General features: G+C 34.2%; 2 protein-coding genes across 3 annotated transcripts; one reads left to right on the forward strand and one right to left on the reverse strand.

Annotated features, from left to right (window-relative positions):
- The first annotated feature begins 9,704 nt into the window (after positions 1 to 9,704).
- On the forward strand, positions 9,705 to 13,480 carry LOC142539609 (uncharacterized). 2 transcript variants are annotated; one of them, XM_075645178.1, is made up of 12 exons: positions 10,034 to 10,130; positions 10,211 to 10,287; positions 10,598 to 10,658; positions 10,940 to 11,023; positions 11,114 to 11,227; positions 11,316 to 11,693; positions 11,801 to 12,204; positions 12,293 to 12,392; positions 12,480 to 12,539; positions 12,627 to 12,713; positions 12,818 to 12,946; positions 13,033 to 13,480. In XM_075645178.1, exons 2-12 carry the CDS (start codon positions 10,223 to 10,225, stop codon positions 13,339 to 13,341), a joined length of 1,791 nt encoding a protein of 596 aa, XP_075501293.1. In that variant the 5' UTR covers positions 10,034 to 10,130; positions 10,211 to 10,222; the 3' UTR covers positions 13,342 to 13,480. The 2 variants fall into 2 exon arrangements, with proteins under 2 accessions (XP_075501292.1, XP_075501293.1); XM_075645177.1 differs by having other exon boundaries at positions 9,705 to 10,287; positions 11,810 to 12,204.
- An 88-nt stretch (positions 13,481 to 13,568) lies between these two features.
- LOC142539610 (STS14 protein-like) lies at positions 13,569 to 14,262 on the reverse strand. The gene has a single exon (XM_075645179.1). The coding sequence runs from the start codon at positions 14,245 to 14,247 to the stop codon at positions 13,639 to 13,641; it is 609 nt and encodes a 202-aa protein (XP_075501294.1). The 5' UTR covers positions 14,248 to 14,262; the 3' UTR covers positions 13,569 to 13,638.
- Positions 14,263 to 17,656: the final 3,394 nt, after the last annotated feature.

Consider the following 17,656-nt stretch of genomic DNA (forward strand, 5'->3'; position numbering starts at 1 on the left):
CAGCGGGAGCCGGGAAGTGTCATATTCTTCAGACCATTCCGGCTTATTTCAAATGGGTTTGGAGCTTGATCATTTAATTCATCTGGGTCTAATTTTTTTTTTTAAATACATAAATGCGGTACATAATGAAATTCATCTGATATACAAATCGACAATAAAGTACAATTCTTGTACAACATATGTTTATCTCAAACTAAAGTTCAGCAACTACATCAAGTACTGAAAATAAATCTATTCTAAGTCCGGATCTCCAAGCTAAACTTGAATCTCTCATCCTCTTCGTGACCCTGATCCTGTCCCACCTGTTGTCATGCATACATACAAACACAACAACAGCTGGATAACTCCGGTGAGAATATAATCACAGTATAAACAATGTATATATGCAATCATATAAACAGATATAAAAGCATGAAACAGATATCAATAGCATGTATCAAATCTGAAAGACATGAATCGATATAAAGTTGTAAATAAACTCTGGACTCGTCATCTCAGACTCGACTCATCTCTAATCTAGGGATCCCGGTTCATGGATATTACCATATATCGAATCTTCGCAATAGAAGCCGATCTGCTCCTACGCAACATCGATATAAATCAAACATCCAGTGTCTTGGCATATCCGCCAAAGACTTGGCATATCCGCCAATAACTAGGCATCTCCGCCCATGACTCAATACACGCTTTGCTATAACTCAATAGACTAAGCATATCAATCTCATAAATTGCAAATATCAATGCAATAAATAAAGTATGTGGTTTTTAGGAAACTCAAGTTCAATTTGACTCAAGTCGATTTCCTGGTTAACATTGATTTATACCTTTCCTTTGTCGGTTTCTGGTTCTGTCGAAGGCTTGAATTCGAATCTGTTAATTACTCAATCTGGCAATGACAATATCGAGGAGTATAATATCAATATACCACTCAAATCAATACTGAATATAATCAGAATTCAATCTAATTATATTTCAACGGCATAACTGCACAATCTCAATATACCCAGCAATACAAATCAACAGATATCAATTTCCACATCACATAATCGATAACAATACAAATCTGATATCAATTCTCAATCAAATCCATTCTGAAAATCATAACAATTTCATATGGTATCTGTTTCTCAATCCGGTTTCGATTATACGATGTTTATTATGTCATGAACACCATATATGAATCATATCTGATTCCTTCAATAACATATTTTCGAATCATAACAAAACGTAGTAAAACTTACGTCCAGTTGAAGCTCTTGCTGATAGGAACACAGTATTGAAGTCGGATTGAAATTCTGACGGGTGGATCTTGCACAAACTTCAAATTCCTAAAATATAAGGCGTAAGGATTTCTGGCAATTTCTCTGAAGCTTTCCTCGACCTTTTCTCGTTTCCTTTGCTGAGTTATGAAGGAATGAAGAGATTATATATATATCTCGTGCATGTCCAAGCCGTGTGGCTAAGTCTTTGTGCTGCACGTCTCGCGTATATGCGCGACCCTCCTCGACGCGTAACCTCACGGCAGCTCGCGCATATGCGCGCCCTCACTCGGCGCATATGAACGAGGTTCTCTGCCATACTTGCGCATATGCGCGGGTCCTGTCGCACATTTGCGCGAGGTTCTCTGCCTACCTTGCGTATATGCGTCTGGCTGGGTCGCGCATATGCGCGAGGGCTCATCCTCGCACATAAATTCCAATCTCCTTTCCGGCTTTCCCGATCCAATCCGATCCGTTCCATCTAAAATCACATCAATTATCAACAAATTATTTCAGATTATAATAACCAAATTCTCGGGCATTACATCTTGTATATATACATATGTTAAATTGATGAAAGTACGTCTTCTTGAAGTGCTTGAGATAAAAAAATGTGATTTTTGAGTGCTATACATTTCAAAAGTCTATCAGTGTGAATATATTCCAAAACAACGTGGCTGGATGATAAATATACCAAAAAAAAAAAACTACCACGCCTTGACTACGTCGGATCCCAGCCCCAACCCCCGAGTGACGTGCTCCATGTGAGATAGTTGCATCCACATTAATCTTCACAAAATCAGGCTGAGGAGCAGGCCAAGTACATATATGGGCCGTACATACATAAACTGCATTGCCTAATCCCCAAAAAAAACAAAAATTAAGTCGATCATCGAGCTTGACCCATTACAAAAAAGGTTTTCTACAGCTTAATTTATATTCACAAAATTTGAACTCAAGATCTCGAAATAAAACTCGTTTCTTTTCTTTTTTGCTGATAATTCGCGACCGCTATCTAGTAAATACACATTTACTAAACCATCGAAGTTAATGTTGTATCCTACAAATCATATCATTGAGTAAATCGTAATATACAAGTCTTGCTATATTTGGCCAAGAAAGTGTTGAGTGTATAAACATAAAACCATTTTTTTAACGTATACAAATTGCTCTAGGAGAAATATAAAAATAAATAAATAAAATAGGAGAGGCTTAGTTCCTAAAAACTTTGTTAGAATATATTACTCTTTTTGTGTTTACTCTATCTATATAAATATAATTATTCTTTGTATTTTTTATTCAGTTTTAAAATCTTGCTACTTGAATTTTTCGCTCATTATCTGTTTCTTCAAACTTAAAACCACAATCATCCTTTTCTTTTGTATGGATCTTGGAAAAGATCAACCCACGTACACATTAATTATTCATTGATTCTTTGACAAACGAGACTCACTTTTGTAGCAAAGACAACGTGGGTATCTCACATTTTTCTTAATTTTCAAGTAAAAAGATTTAGACAAAGGGAAACCCACAAAATTTCGTTTCCTTTCAAAGCATCCAATGTTCCCTTTTTAGAGCCAATTAACTTTCTTCCCTTTTGAGGTAACACGCTTTGTTTATCTTTTTTTTTTTTATCAATTAAGTTAAGTCCCTCTGGTATATATCTTTAATTCATTCAACTTGTAAATGGGCATGAGTTCCAACCCTCGATAAATATTCAATTTTTTTAATATGGATTCATTTGCGTGGAGATGTGTAAAGAATTCAGCCGTTATTTTAGTAAAGGAAAATGCTATTATTAGGATTTTAAAAAACATACATCTTGAGTCTTGACTGTAAGTTCTATTGTGCATTTCTTTTAAGAATATGTCTCTTATGAGACGGTCTCACGAATCTTTTTTCATGGATGACCCAAATAAGAGATTTATCTCACAAAATACGACACGTGAGAACGTCTCACACAAATTTTTGTCTTCTTTGAAAATTATTTTTTATTATTAAGAAAAAAACAGTTAGTCCTCGAATTTTCAATACTTTTACATCTACCTTTTCGCTTTTTGTTGACCTCATAATTTTTAACATCTTTTGAGTAGGTTTGCTTTCGTATATATTATATTTTAAATAGACTTGCTTTTGTTTTTATGTTAGGATCGAATAATGAAGTATTAATCGAAAAATATAATCAATTATACATACATCAAATAAAAATTCCACAATGGCAGAAAACATATCACACGGATTTTAAAAATATAACAAATTTTTTTAAAGAGAAGTGAGTGATGCATATCAGAAAATTTTATATTTATGGTACTAAAGACATCACAACTCACCTAAACAAGTACAAGTTTTTATTATTTAAGTGATTGATTTTCTTCACAAATGAGAGATCTATTTATAGAAAATATTTACAAATAATCCAAAAATAAATTCATCATTACCTACATCATCACACACTAATTTTCAATATTTACAACTCTTATTTTCAACATTCAAATATTCAACGTTCAAATATTCAACACAAATATTCAACACACATGTTTTAAATATTAATTTTCAACACTCCCCCTTGTGATGATGATCATAATGATTGTCTTCATTACGTGTTTTTATAATGGCTCGTTAAAAACCTTACTAGGAAAAACTCATTGGGATAAAAACCATAGTAAGGGAAAAAGAGTGCAGTCACGTAAACTCCCCCTCATGTTGACACGAACAATTCTTCACAAATTTCGTAGATTGTGCATCCCAATATTATATATGTGATTTCTGAATATTGTCGTAGGAAGTGCCTTTGTGAAAAGATCTGATGAGTTTTCACTTGATTGAATGTGACGAACATCAATATATTTATTCTTCTCAAGCTCCTTGGTGAATGCGAAGAACTTAGGAGGAATATGTTTATTTATATCGCTTTTTATGTATCTTTCTTTCATTTGAGCAACACATGCAGCATTATCTTCATATAGTATCACAGGCTTCTCGTCAAATGATAATCCGCATGAGATTTGGATATGTTGGGTCATTGATTTTAACCACACACATTCACGACTTGCTTCATGTAGTGCAATAATCTCGGCATGATTTGATGAAGTTGTTACGAGTGTTTGTTTCTGTGAACGCCAAGAAATTGCAGTGCCTCCACGAGTAAATACATATCTAGTTTGGGAACGTGCCTTGTGTGGATCAGATAAGTATCCAGCATCGGCATAACCAATTATACTTGGATTAGCATCTTTTGAATACAAATGTCCCAAGTCTGTCGTTCCTCGTAGATAACGGAATATATGTTTAATTCCGTTCCAGTGTCTCTTTGTTGGATATGTGCTAAATCTTGCCAATAAATTTACGGCAAAAGATATATCAGGCCTTGTACAATTTGTAAGATACATAATGGCACCGACAGCACTTAGATATGGTACTTCTGGACCAAGAATATTTTCATCATCTTCACATGGACGGAATGGATCCTTTTCTATATTTAATGATCTAACAACCATTGGAGTATTTAAAGGATTTGATTTATCCATATTAAAATGTTTAAGAATCTTTTCTGTATAATTTGTCTGGTGAACAAATATTCCACATTCTTTTTGTTCAATTTGTAAACCCAAACAATACTTGGTTTTTTCAAGATCCTTCATTTCAAATTCTTCCTTCAAGTATGACACAACTTCTTGAATTTCCTTATTCGTTCCAATGATGTTTAAATCATCAACATATACAGCAATAATTACGCATCCGGATGTTGTTTTCTTAATGAAAACACAAGGGCATATTGAATTATTTACATATCCCTTTTTCATCAAGTGATCACTTAGCCGATTATACCACATTCGGTCGGATTGTTTTAACTCATATAATGATCTTTGTAATTTCACAGAATAACATTCTCTGGGTTTTGAACTTTGTGCTTCAGGCATCTTAAATCCTTCAGGGATTTTCATATATATATTACTATCAATTGATCCATATAAGTAAGCTGTAACAACATCCATAAGACGCATTTCTAAATTTTCAAATATCGCCAAGCTAATCAAATACCGAAACGTAATTGCATCCATCACGGGAGAATACGTTTCTTCATAATCAATTCCAGGCCTTTGAGAAAAACCTTGTGCAACAAGTCGAGCTTTATATCTTACAATTTCATTTTTCTCATTTCGCTTTCGAATAAAAACCCATTTGTATCCAACAGGTTTTACACCTTCAGGTGTAAGGACTATAGGTCCAAAAACATTACGTTTATTTAGCGAATCCAATTCAACCTGGATGGCATCTTTCCATTTTATCCAATCCTGCCGATTTTTACATTTACCAAAAGATTTTGGCTCATGATCTTCATTATCATTTGTGATGTCAATTGCCACATTATAAGAAAATATATCATCACTTTCTTTTATATCTTTTCGGTTCCATATTTTTTCAGTATTAATGTAATTGATAGATATTTCACGATTCTCGTCAGTTTGTGATTCTGACAGAATATTTTCATTATCATGTGTTTCTTCAGAAACATCATTCTCTATTTTGTGATTATCATGTGTTTCTTCAGGAACATCATTTTCTCTTTTGTGATCATCGTGTTTCTCTATGAATTTTCTTTTTCGATGATTTTTATCCTTTGAACCGACTGGCCTTCCATGCTTCAGGCGTTTAATGACATCATGAGTAGCTTCAATTTGTTTCTTCGGAATTTCAATTCAAGCAGGGGCATTTGCAGCATGTATATATGATTTAGTTACCCCTTTTGTGTCTGCAAATGCATCTGATATTTGATTTGCTATTCTTTGCAAGTGCACAATTTGCTGTACATCTTTTTCACATTGTTTTGTTCTTGGATCCAGATGTAACAATGATGATACATACCATGTAATTTTCTTTTTGGTATGTTTCTTATCTCCCCCTAACATTGGGAAGATTTCCTCATTAAAATGACAATCAGCAAAACGTGCTGTGAACATGTCGCCTGTCTGAGGTTCAAGATATCGAATGATTGATGAACTATCATAACCGATATAAATTCCAATCTTTCTTTGAGGTCCCATTTTCTTTCGTTGTGGTGGTGCAATAGGCACATACACCATACATCCAAAAATTCTCAGATGAGAAATGTCTGGTTCTTTACCAAATGCAAGCTGCAATTGGGAGTATTTATGATATGCACTTGGTCTGATGCGAATTAATGAAGCAGCATGTAAAATTGCATGTCCTCATATAGAAATAGGGAGCTTTGTTTTCATAATCATTGGTCTAGCAATCATTTGCAGACGTTTAATCAATGATTCAGCCAATCCATTCTGTGTATGTACATGAGCAACATGATGCTCAACAATGATTCACATACACATACAATAATCATTGAAAGTCTGGGAAGTAAATTCACCAGCATTATCAAGTCTAATTTTCTTGATTGTATAATCGGGAAATTGATTCCTCAATTTTATTATTTGAGCAAGTAATCTTGCAAATGCAACATTTCGAGTTGACAATAAACATACATGTGACCATCTGCTGGAGGCATCAATCAATACCATAAAGTATCTAAATGGTCCACATGGTGGATGAATAGGTCCATAAATATCACCCTGAATACGTTCAAGAAAGATTGGTGATTCAGTTTGGACTTTGGCTGGTGATGGTCTTATAATAAGTTTTCCAAGAGAACATGTTTTACATTGAAACTTATTATTCTGAAAGATCTTCTGGTCTTTCAGTGGATGACCATGTGTATTATCTATAATTTTTTGCATCATTGTTGAACCAGGATGTCCCAATCGATCATGTCAATTTGTTAATATTGAAGAATTATCAATTACCATGTTTGATTCAATGGGACTTATATGTGTATAATGTAATCCAGTAGGAAGCATTGGTAGTTTTTCAATCACATATTTCTTTCCTGATTTATATGTGATAAGACACATATATTTCTTATTCCCTTCATTCATTGTTTGAGTATCATACCCATGTGAATATATATCATTAAAACTCAACAAATTTCTTTTCGATTGTGGTGAATATAAAGCATCATTGATCAAAAATTTTGTACCATTAGGTAACAAAAATTGTGCTTTACCACATCATTTAATCAAGTCTACAGGACCTGATATTGTATTCACCATTGTTTTTGTTGGTTTTAGTTCTAAGAAATATCTTTTATCTCGGAGGATAGTGTGCGTTGTACCACTATCGGGTATGCAAACTTCAGCTTTGTTCATAACATTTTTCATGTTTGAACTTAAAAAAAATATGCAATGAAATAAAATTACTGACAATACATTTATAAAAATAAAATACAATATAATATATATGTAAAAAATATAGCATACGATAAAACATTATCATACGGGTACATGAAAAAAAAAATATTTTACATATTTATTCCACCAGCAAATTGATCATTGTCTGAGAAATCAATCAGAAAATCTCCAGCATCAAAATGAGTTGAATCACTCAAAGGTTCACTCTGTTCAGTGAAGTTGGTCTCCTTTTCTTTCCCCTTTATTGATTCTTTATAAAGTTTACAAAGGTGCTCAGGGGCTCGACAAATACGGGACCAATGTCCTGGAGTACCACATCTGAAATAAGAACTTTCAAATCTTTTTGAGTGATTCTCATTAACACTCATATTTTCATTATGTGTTTTCTGTGGATGGTTTGGGACACTCTTTTGAGATGAGTTATGAAAGTAACTATCTCGATTATTTTCAAAACAACGGCCGCGTCCACGTCCACGACCACTTCCACGTCCACGACCACGACCACGATTTCGTCATCGACCAAAATCTTGTCTATACCTTTGATTTTGGTTTCCAGATTTAAATTCATTTTTGTTTACGACATTTACTTCAGGAAATGCCGTTGAACCAGTGGGTGGTGCCTGATGATTTCTCATTAACAACTCATTATTCTTTTCCGTCACAAGGAGACATGCGATAAATTCGGAATATCTCGAAATTCCACGCACTCTATATTGTTGTTGTAGAGTTATATGCGATGCGTGAAAAGTGGAAAATGTTTTTTCAAGTATTTCCAATTCAGTAATCTCGTGCCCACAAAATTTCAATTGCGAGATTATTCTATACATCGCTGAATTGTAATCACTGACTTTTTTAAAATATTGGAATCTCAACGTATTCCATTCATCTCGGGCGGTCGGAAGTATAACTTTCCTTATATGTTCGAATCTTTCTTTTAATCCATTCCACAAAGCCATGTGATCTTTTTCAATTAGATATTCACATTTCAATCGCTCGTCGAGATGTCGACGCAAAAATATCATGGATTTTGCCTTTTCTTGTGATGTCGATATGCCATTTTCTTTTATGGTCTCACTTAGACCCAATGACTCAAGATCCATTTCTACATCGAGAGTCCATGTCATATAAATTTTCCCCGTAATATCAAGAGAAATGAATTCGAGCTTTGCCAAGTTTGTCATGGTGGTACTAAAAAAATTTACGATGCATTTTATTAGTTAATGAATATTGCAATACAAAGTAATGGATAAACAACAAGTACAAGCATTCGTAAAAATAAAGAAAACACACGAGGAGGATATTCTCCAATAAATACAAGACTCGTGAGTATGATAACCAAAATAATTAAAAATATCTTTGAGAAAGCCATCTTCTTCGAAAATTTGATGAAGAATAATTTTTAGAGAAGAAGTGAAAGTTGGAGTGATTGAATGTGTTTATGAGATCATATTTATGGGGCAAAAACTAGCCGTTTTGTTACCGTTTATGACCGTTGGTGTACAAAAAAATAAATATATGCATTTGTAATATGATGTATATAATATTAGTCATGTTTAAATAATTATGTATATCATATCACATTATTATAATGCGGTGTCACCGGAAGTGTGGGATGTCTGTCGTCTTAACATCCTCCCAGGATTTATAACAAGTTTTTGAAAAATTTATTTTTATTATTTCTGAATAACATTATATTATATATTAAATAGATACACAATAAATAAATAAACAGTAAAATAAATATTATTACTTTTGTTACCTTTTTCTTCTGTTTTGGAGTTTGGAAAAATATGGAGGACTTTTAGAGCTTCATGCTGATAACGTGTTATGAAAAAGTAAAAATATATGGTAAAAAGTAAAAATCTCAAACTCTCAAAGTTATCAAACTACACACTTTATAATATTTTTCTCTCAACTCAATTGTGTATTTCTTCACAAATGGTGATGCTATTTATAGAATTTCTTTACAAATAATCCAAAAATAAATTCATCATTACCTACATCATCACACACTAATTTTCAATATTTACAACAATTATTTTCAGCATTCAAATATTCAACTTTTAAATATTAATTTTCAACCGTCGACATATATATATATTATCTTTCTTCTTTTATCTCCACAAAAATCTCAATTTTACTTTATTTGTAAATATATAAATAAAGCTTATCATCCAATCTTTCTATTATTCTTTCTCCAAAATAGTCAACTTTCTGAGCACTACACTACCGCCAGTGAAATTTCTTCGACAAAAGCAACAAAATCTGATTCCTTCTCTCTACGCCAGACGGAAAGTCCGTCCATTGCAAAAAATGGCCTAGTTTTCACAGCAAAAGAGTACAGAAAATGGTAATGGGAGCTGCTTTTCTTTAACAAAGAAGGCGTCTAATGGTCAAAAGGGCTTCCTTTTCTCAGCCATTTTTTGTTTGCGCACATGACCCTCTGTGGTGTTCAGACTTTGCATTTAGGAAGTCATTGCCTGGTTTGGTGCTGAAAGATGGACAAATGTAGAACAAGACAATTGCGGGCTTTGACTCCAAGCTGCGTTTCGGGACCATTTTCTACCCTAAAAGTCTTTCCTTGCTGATCATTTTCTTTCAAATAGAGCTTGTGGGTTCAATTCCTTGCTAATCATTTTCTTTCCAATAGAGTTTGTGAGTTCATTTGCCACTTCTTCCTTGTTCGTTTAGCTTCTCGTTTTAATGGGTTTCGAAGGGTTTCGCAGCAGCAAGTTGCCTGCGCTGGTTAGACACAGGCGTTCCAAGAGGTACCTTTTTACTCGGTTATTTTACTGTACTACGCGGTTTTATATTATGGGTTTGTGTTAAGCTTAGCTTTGTGAGCCATATATTTGGTCTTCATTTAGTTTTATCTGTTGTTTTTGGAGATCTTTTAAGAATTTGTCAATTTGTTCGAGTGGATAATCGGGTGGGTGGGAGCTATGTAAAATCTTGATTCCCGCGTCTATGTTTTGAGGCTTTTCGGGTTATTTTCTTATTTCCGCATTCAGTTTTTGCAGTGTGATATTTATATGTTGAGTTAAAACTCTGTTTCCTGTCACTGTACCGTAATGGCAGCTTCCCCCACAGCAGAGAACCTGAGGAAGATAACTTGGAACAACCTCATCAACAGAAGCTGGTAAGTTATGCTTATAGTAAACATATTTCAATAGAAACTTTTCCAATTCAGATTATCAGTCCTTTCTCAATTCTTTCTGGATTCAGGTTCTTCCAAAATAGCGAATCATCTATATTCCACTTTTGTTTATTCCTTTTCTGGAAAAAGTACTTTCCAGATCCTACATAATCATTTGTTATCAATTAATTAGTAGATATAACTCGCAGTTATCTCAAAGGTATGTATTTAATTGCAATCTAACGCGTTTAAAAATTACACGAACTTTTATTACTGGATTCCAGGATACAGGACACTTAAATGGCTCTTTCAGCAGCAATACAAATAATTTATGTAAATCTGAAATCCAAGATTCTTTGAGTCGAGAGGTATGCAAAAAAAAACATTTTCTGCTTGCTGATTAGTTGGTACTTCTGTTAAATCCTTCGAGAATTTGTAAATTTATATTTTCAATGCAGATACAGCAGCTCGAAAAAAGATTGCAGGATCAAGTATCTGTTCGCTGTGCCATGGAAAAGGCACTTGGTTACAAGGCTTCGTCCCACTATATAAATGAAACCACTATTCCTCAGGTATAGTATTTATCGATTTCACGCTTGCAAGTTTTAAAATCATCAGTATTTGAAGTGTAACAAAGAAAGATTTGCTACCGAATTCTAGCCAGCTGCAGAGCTCATTAAAGAAATTGCAGTATTGGAGCTAGAAGTCGAGCACTTAGAGCATCATCTTCTGTCACTGTATCGAAATGCATTTGATCCTCAATTCACTTCCCTAACCCCACCCAAGAAATTTGGAGTAAAATCACAGCAACCGGCCTTGAGAAGGAGGCGACTAGATTTTTCAGGAACAGATACTTCGTCAGCAGAAGATAAATTTGCACCTGAGATTAATACTCATTCATTATCTAAGGAAATCGATGAAGATATTCTTGTTGAGTCGTTAGTTCAACGCTCCCACTCTTCACTCTCTCAACGTACAGCATCGTCGAGCAAAACTTCTCTTAATACATGTTATTCTCAGCCATTGGCCATGATGGAGGTATTTATATTTTATTTCAGGCTTGGTTCATGAAAATTAGTACTTACGGTGTAGGATTCTGATCATAAATTTTTCTAATTACTTGCAATGTTTTGAACTTTTTACAGTATTCTCAGAATACGTCTTCGAATGTAATTAGTTTGGCGGAGCATCTTGGAACCCGTATTTCGGATCATTTACCAGAGACACCGAACAAGCTTTCGGAAGAAATGGTCAGGTGCATGTGCAACATATATTACAAGCTTGCTGATCCTCCATTGGTGCACCACAGCTACTCGTCGCCCACTTCATCTTTTTCATCTGTGGGTGCATTTTCTCCAAAATTTCAGCCTGACTTGTGGAGTCAAGGATTTAGAAACGAGTTTTCCTTTGATGTTCGGCTGGATAACCCGTTTCATACGGAAGGGCTGAAAGATTTTAGTGGACCTTACAGCACAATGGTTGAAGTAAATTGTATATACAGAAATAGAGAGAAATTGAACTATATCGAATACTTATTACGGGACTTTAGGTGAGGATACTTGGATTGTATAAAGGTTTTTCGGTAGACATATTTCACCTTGATCAAGCCTGATATGATAGTTGAATTTATATCGCAGGTCACTTATTTCTCGATTGGAAGAGATAGATCCCGGAAAGTTGACCCATGAGGAGAAGCTGGCATTCTGGATCAATATACACAATGCTTTGGTGATGCATGTATAAACTTGACCCAGTAATATTGTTACAACATGACAAATCTTGTAAACATTACAAGTTATGCATATGGTGTTTTTATGTTTACAGGCGTTTCTGGCATATGGCATCCCGGAAAACAATATGAAGCGGATGTTTCTACTGATGAAGGTAATAAAACAAGAAATCAATCATTTACATCTCCCATAAAGGGCTCGGCTGGAATAAATTGATCTCACAGTTGTACTTCTTACATAGGCTGCCTACGATGTTGGAGGTCAAATAGTGAGCGCAGATGTTATGCAGAATTCTATCCTGGGATGCCGAATGTCGCATCCTGGACAGGTACATTACTTGGATTTAATCTTGACACATGTTTACGTCATTCTTTCTGTATGAGTTAAATGTAGAACATTCGTTTATGCTGATGAAATGTACTCTTCATTCAGTGGCTTAGGTTACTGTTTTCATCAAGAACAAAATTTAAATCAAGCGATGCACGGCAAGCATATGCTATTGCAGGATCCGAGCCACTTCTGCACTTTGCTCTCTCAACCGGGAGCCACTCTGATCCAGCAGTAATCAATCATTCATGCCCTTATTCTTAAACCTCATCATGTTCAACATTTCTTGAGCTAATAGTCTTGTATTTGTATGCTATTAGGTTCGTACATACACGCCAAAGAAAGTATATCATCAACTGGAAGCTGCAAAAGAAGAGTACATTCGAGCTACATTTGGTATTCGGAAGGATAAAAGGATCGTCCTGCCGAAGATAGTGGAGTACTTCGCCAAGGAGTCAGGTCTCTGTGCTGGTGACATAGTACGGATGATCCAACAATCTTTACCTGAGTCTCTAACGAAAACCATTAAGAGAAGATCCAAACCTGCTCAATCTTCGCGCAAAGACATCGAATGGGTTCCACATAATTTTTCTTTCAGGTATCTAATATTGAAAGAGCTGGTGAAGTGAAAATTGGCCCGGGTTCATTCTTTATTCTTGTTACACGCTTCAGTTGAATGGTCTGGTTTTGTACTGTATATAGATCCAATCTTAGTTCCAGGTATACAACTATTTGAGAAAAATCTAACATCTCGAAAACGCATGCAATAAAGCTAATTAATGTCTTCAAGAAATCGAGCTCTAAACAAGAAAATCAGAAAAGGAAACCATTAAGAACCAAAATCAGAGACAAAATATATAGCAAAAGTTATGATTTAACAACTCCAAAAAACATCGTTTGCTCCATAACATTCATAGTACTTAATTCTAGTACGGTTTCTCTCCTATTACATTTCCAGGGGGATTATAGAAACAAATGGTTAAACTAGAACGCTCTTTGGGACAAACAGCCTCAGCACACCCCAGTTCCTGCGACTTCTTCCACACCACCTGTGTGTAAACGCCACAGCGGTGTTCCGGCGCGCAAGAATTGTTAGCGTAAGAGTAGAACTTCTTCTCCGCCACCCACGTCTCCACCGCGATTCGCGGCGTGACGGTGAAGCCACCGGCCCACAGCTGGTTGCCGCCGTACCTGCTGTTGCTCAAGTTAGCGAAGGTGCAGTTCTGTTTATCCCTCTGGAGCCTCACCGTAAGGCTGGCGGATTTGGCTAGTGGCTCGCTCCACACGAGGGGGCCGACACCTACTTCGGCCCTCGCTTGGTTGTGGGCTTCAAGATATTCTTGGGTCGAGTTGGGTAGAGCCACCGAGGGAGCTGGGGGCGCTGCCACCGGAGGAGACGGCGGCGGCTGAGCTTGGGTTGAAGCCTGGGAGATGAGCATTAGAGAAGTGAACATTGATAAGAGTAGGAACATCTTCGTTTTCTTTCCCCCAGTGTCAAATATTTTCAGGACAGTACTGAATGCTCTGTGATACATTTATAAAAATATCTTATTTTATTAGTTTTATATTCAAATTTTATAAAAATCAATTTTAAAAAAAATATAAATCTCTTGAAACTATATTATTAAATATTAAAACTTATAGATTTATATTTCAGTATCGTTTTTTTTATAAAAAAAATTGTTTAATGGACTTTTGTGTGGGAAATGCAGGAAAATTAGTGCAATGAGTTTGACTTTGTTTGTTGATGGATATATGTGTCCCACGCACGTGAATTATTGGAAGACACACGTGACATACATTAATAAATAATATACCAAGTAATAAATAATACAAAAATAATTAAATGAAATTTGACGATGGGGCCACGTCCACCAACCAGATGTGTTGGCGAAGAAATAAATCAGTGCATTCAATTCTTGGAACCGACGCAACAAAGTTCTTAGTGATCTTTCGTACTTCATAATTTATTATATACATTATTTTTTAAAATTTCTATATATTATAATTGATAATGATAATATCTCCCTAAATAGATTAATTTCTATTTCTATTATAAAAATACATACGTTTAAAATACCATTTTTTCATCTATTGTTTATTTCATCAACCTCGATTAAAAAAAAAAATCATACTGAGAAATAACTACTACTCCATCTATTTGGCCCATAAAAATTTCGAAAAATTGCTCGTTGAGGAAATCACAGTGGTGGAGACATTTTTCTCTGCACGTTTTTTTGTTTTAGGTACCGTAACTCTTCTTCAGCGAGACTTCGACAAGAAGAGGAGATCAAATGTAAGTATTAGCAGCATAACAAATTTATGTCTCGTCATTAATATTTTTGTTTGCCGCAATTGTGAAATCTCCGGGTAATCTATGACTACATCTTTGATACAATGCTGATACACCCGAGGCGTGGAAAACATTTTAACTGTCACACATGAGTTACTGTGCATGAATATTTTGGGTTCACTGATCCACATCAATCAAATATCTCATTTCTCAAATATTTAATATTTCACAATCAAATATCTCAGCAACCATACATTTACAAGTTTTACCATCACTTTATTAATATCAATTTACATTCATTTAAATAAATTGATGTATACATTGTATTTTTATCTTAATATTTTTTTATTTATAACTGATTTTATATATTTTTATAATTATCTAGAGTATGTTTTTTGTGAGACGGTCTCAAGAATCTTTATCTGTGAGACATGTCAATCCTACCGATATTTACAATAAAAAATAATATTCTTAGCATAAAAAGTAATATTTTTCATGGATGACACAAATAAGATATATGTCTCACAAAATACGACTTGTGATACCGTCTTTCACAGGCTTTTGTCAATTATCTAATACAAATTATTTAATATTAAAAAAATGATACTAAACTTTGGAAAATTATGAAAAGGTGCAACATTATTTTGGAGACTATCTTCTACATATGTCCCCTATTAGAGGTGCCATGATGGAAACAAAAAGCCACGTGGGTCCCAATCTTTTTATTAGATCAAAAAATGGGACCATGAGACTTATAATTATGACATTATCCATTTGGGTTACTTCCTTCTTGCCAGATCCAATATTTCAAAGGCTACATGGTAATTGAAATGTCTATCTCAATCATTTGGATATGTGTTAAAATATCTCATATTGGTTGTATAAAGTTTCTGAGACTCGTATTTATGAACTCAACCCTTAAGCTATTTTTTGAGATTGAGTTAGGTACAAATCACAGTCTTAACATGATATTAGAGCTCAAACACACTGTTATGTGTTAAACTACCCATAGTTAAGTCATCCGTTAATGTCTTCATGTTTCAATTGTTCATTCCTGAACGTGAGGGGTGTGTTAAGATGTCAAATATCGGCTGGATAAAGTTTACTCCTGCTAACTAATACATTTTATATAGACCGGAAGGGCCTCCACCTAGCTACTAGCCCGCTGCTACCTCTACAATTGTTTGTTCTAAAGTGATCTTATGCATAAGATTTCCAGTTATTTTAGTCTCGGAGGTGAAAAGAGAATTCTCACTACTACATGCTTTTGCTTGTCGGTGGCCATAACGTAAATATTGGGATTGCATATATGGATTTGAACATTCTTCTCTTATTGATCTATTTTTTGAGTTTGAATTAAATCTAAGTCTCAATCTTAACTTGTGTGCTCGAAAATTCCCTAAACGTTTAATTTTTTATTGGGGTAAACAGTAGAGTTCGTGAATAATTATTATGATTGAAGCCAATTAAATTGTCAAATACCTACGGGCCACTTGACCACATGGTTTGTTCGTGTCTTAAGCAACCCAATAGATAAAACCCAACCACTTAGTGAAACCCAAGTTGGGACAAATTCGACATGTGTGTGTCTGTCATACACACACACACAAATATATATATATATATATATATATATATATAAAATACCATTTATTTCATTTATTAAAAGTTATTATATGAACATAAATTTGTAAATTTTAAAATTATTAAATGATTTCTTAATCATAATCTTTAACAAAGATATATAGCGGTTTAGTTCGACCTAGATCCAATTATTACATATGCGTGTGAGAATTGAAAAATAATTAATTATTTTAAAGTCACGTGTAGGTAATTAATTATAAATAATTAGAATAATTCACACCATTTATCTTTCCCATTTTAAGGTATGTATAGCTTACAGTACACGCAGATCCAACGTAAAAAAGCGTTGGAACATAATTTGGTAATATTGTGTTTAATTAAAGTGTCACTCACTCCACTAATCTGATAATTTAAAGTGTGAAAACCACATACTATCCCATTATTTAACATTTGCGAAAATAGTATATCTTAAAATCGAATTTTGAAAAATATTCGCATAAAATTATATCTTGTTCCTACAAAAAACTATGACAAAAACTTGTATGAGACGAATATCTTATTTGGGTCATCCATGAAAAAGTATTATTTTTTATATTAAGAGTATTAGTTTTAATTGTGAATATCGATATTCTTGATTCGTCTCACAGATAAATATTCGTGAGAGAGGTCTCACAAGAGACCTACTCAAAGATGACAGGTGAGACAAAAATCGTTGCCATTATCACTCCTAAAGTCCTATTTATTGATTGTTTCTTAATGTGTCCGGTGTGTTATACCCTAATTTACCATATTGAATTATAATTTTTGGATCATGAACTTATCGACAGTCTCTTACTTGTGGATTTTTTATTTATTCATTTCATAATTCAACAATAATAAATGAATCTGAGTAATTTTGGCTCCATGTAATTAAAAAATGTGAAAATTGCAAAAAAATGACATTGTAAGTTGGTTTGCTCTTCATTACGTAAGTTAGGTTGTTTCCCTGATTTTCGGTCATATTTCACTGGAATGTTGCCGTAAATTTGACATAAGATCAAAAAAAAGTCATAGCTAAAAGATTAAAA

This window comes from Primulina tabacum, chromosome 3 (genome assembly GCF_025594145.1).
Source record: "Primulina tabacum isolate GXHZ01 chromosome 3, ASM2559414v2, whole genome shotgun sequence".
In the NCBI taxonomy this organism is placed as follows: Eukaryota; Viridiplantae; Streptophyta; class Magnoliopsida; order Lamiales; family Gesneriaceae; genus Primulina; species Primulina tabacum.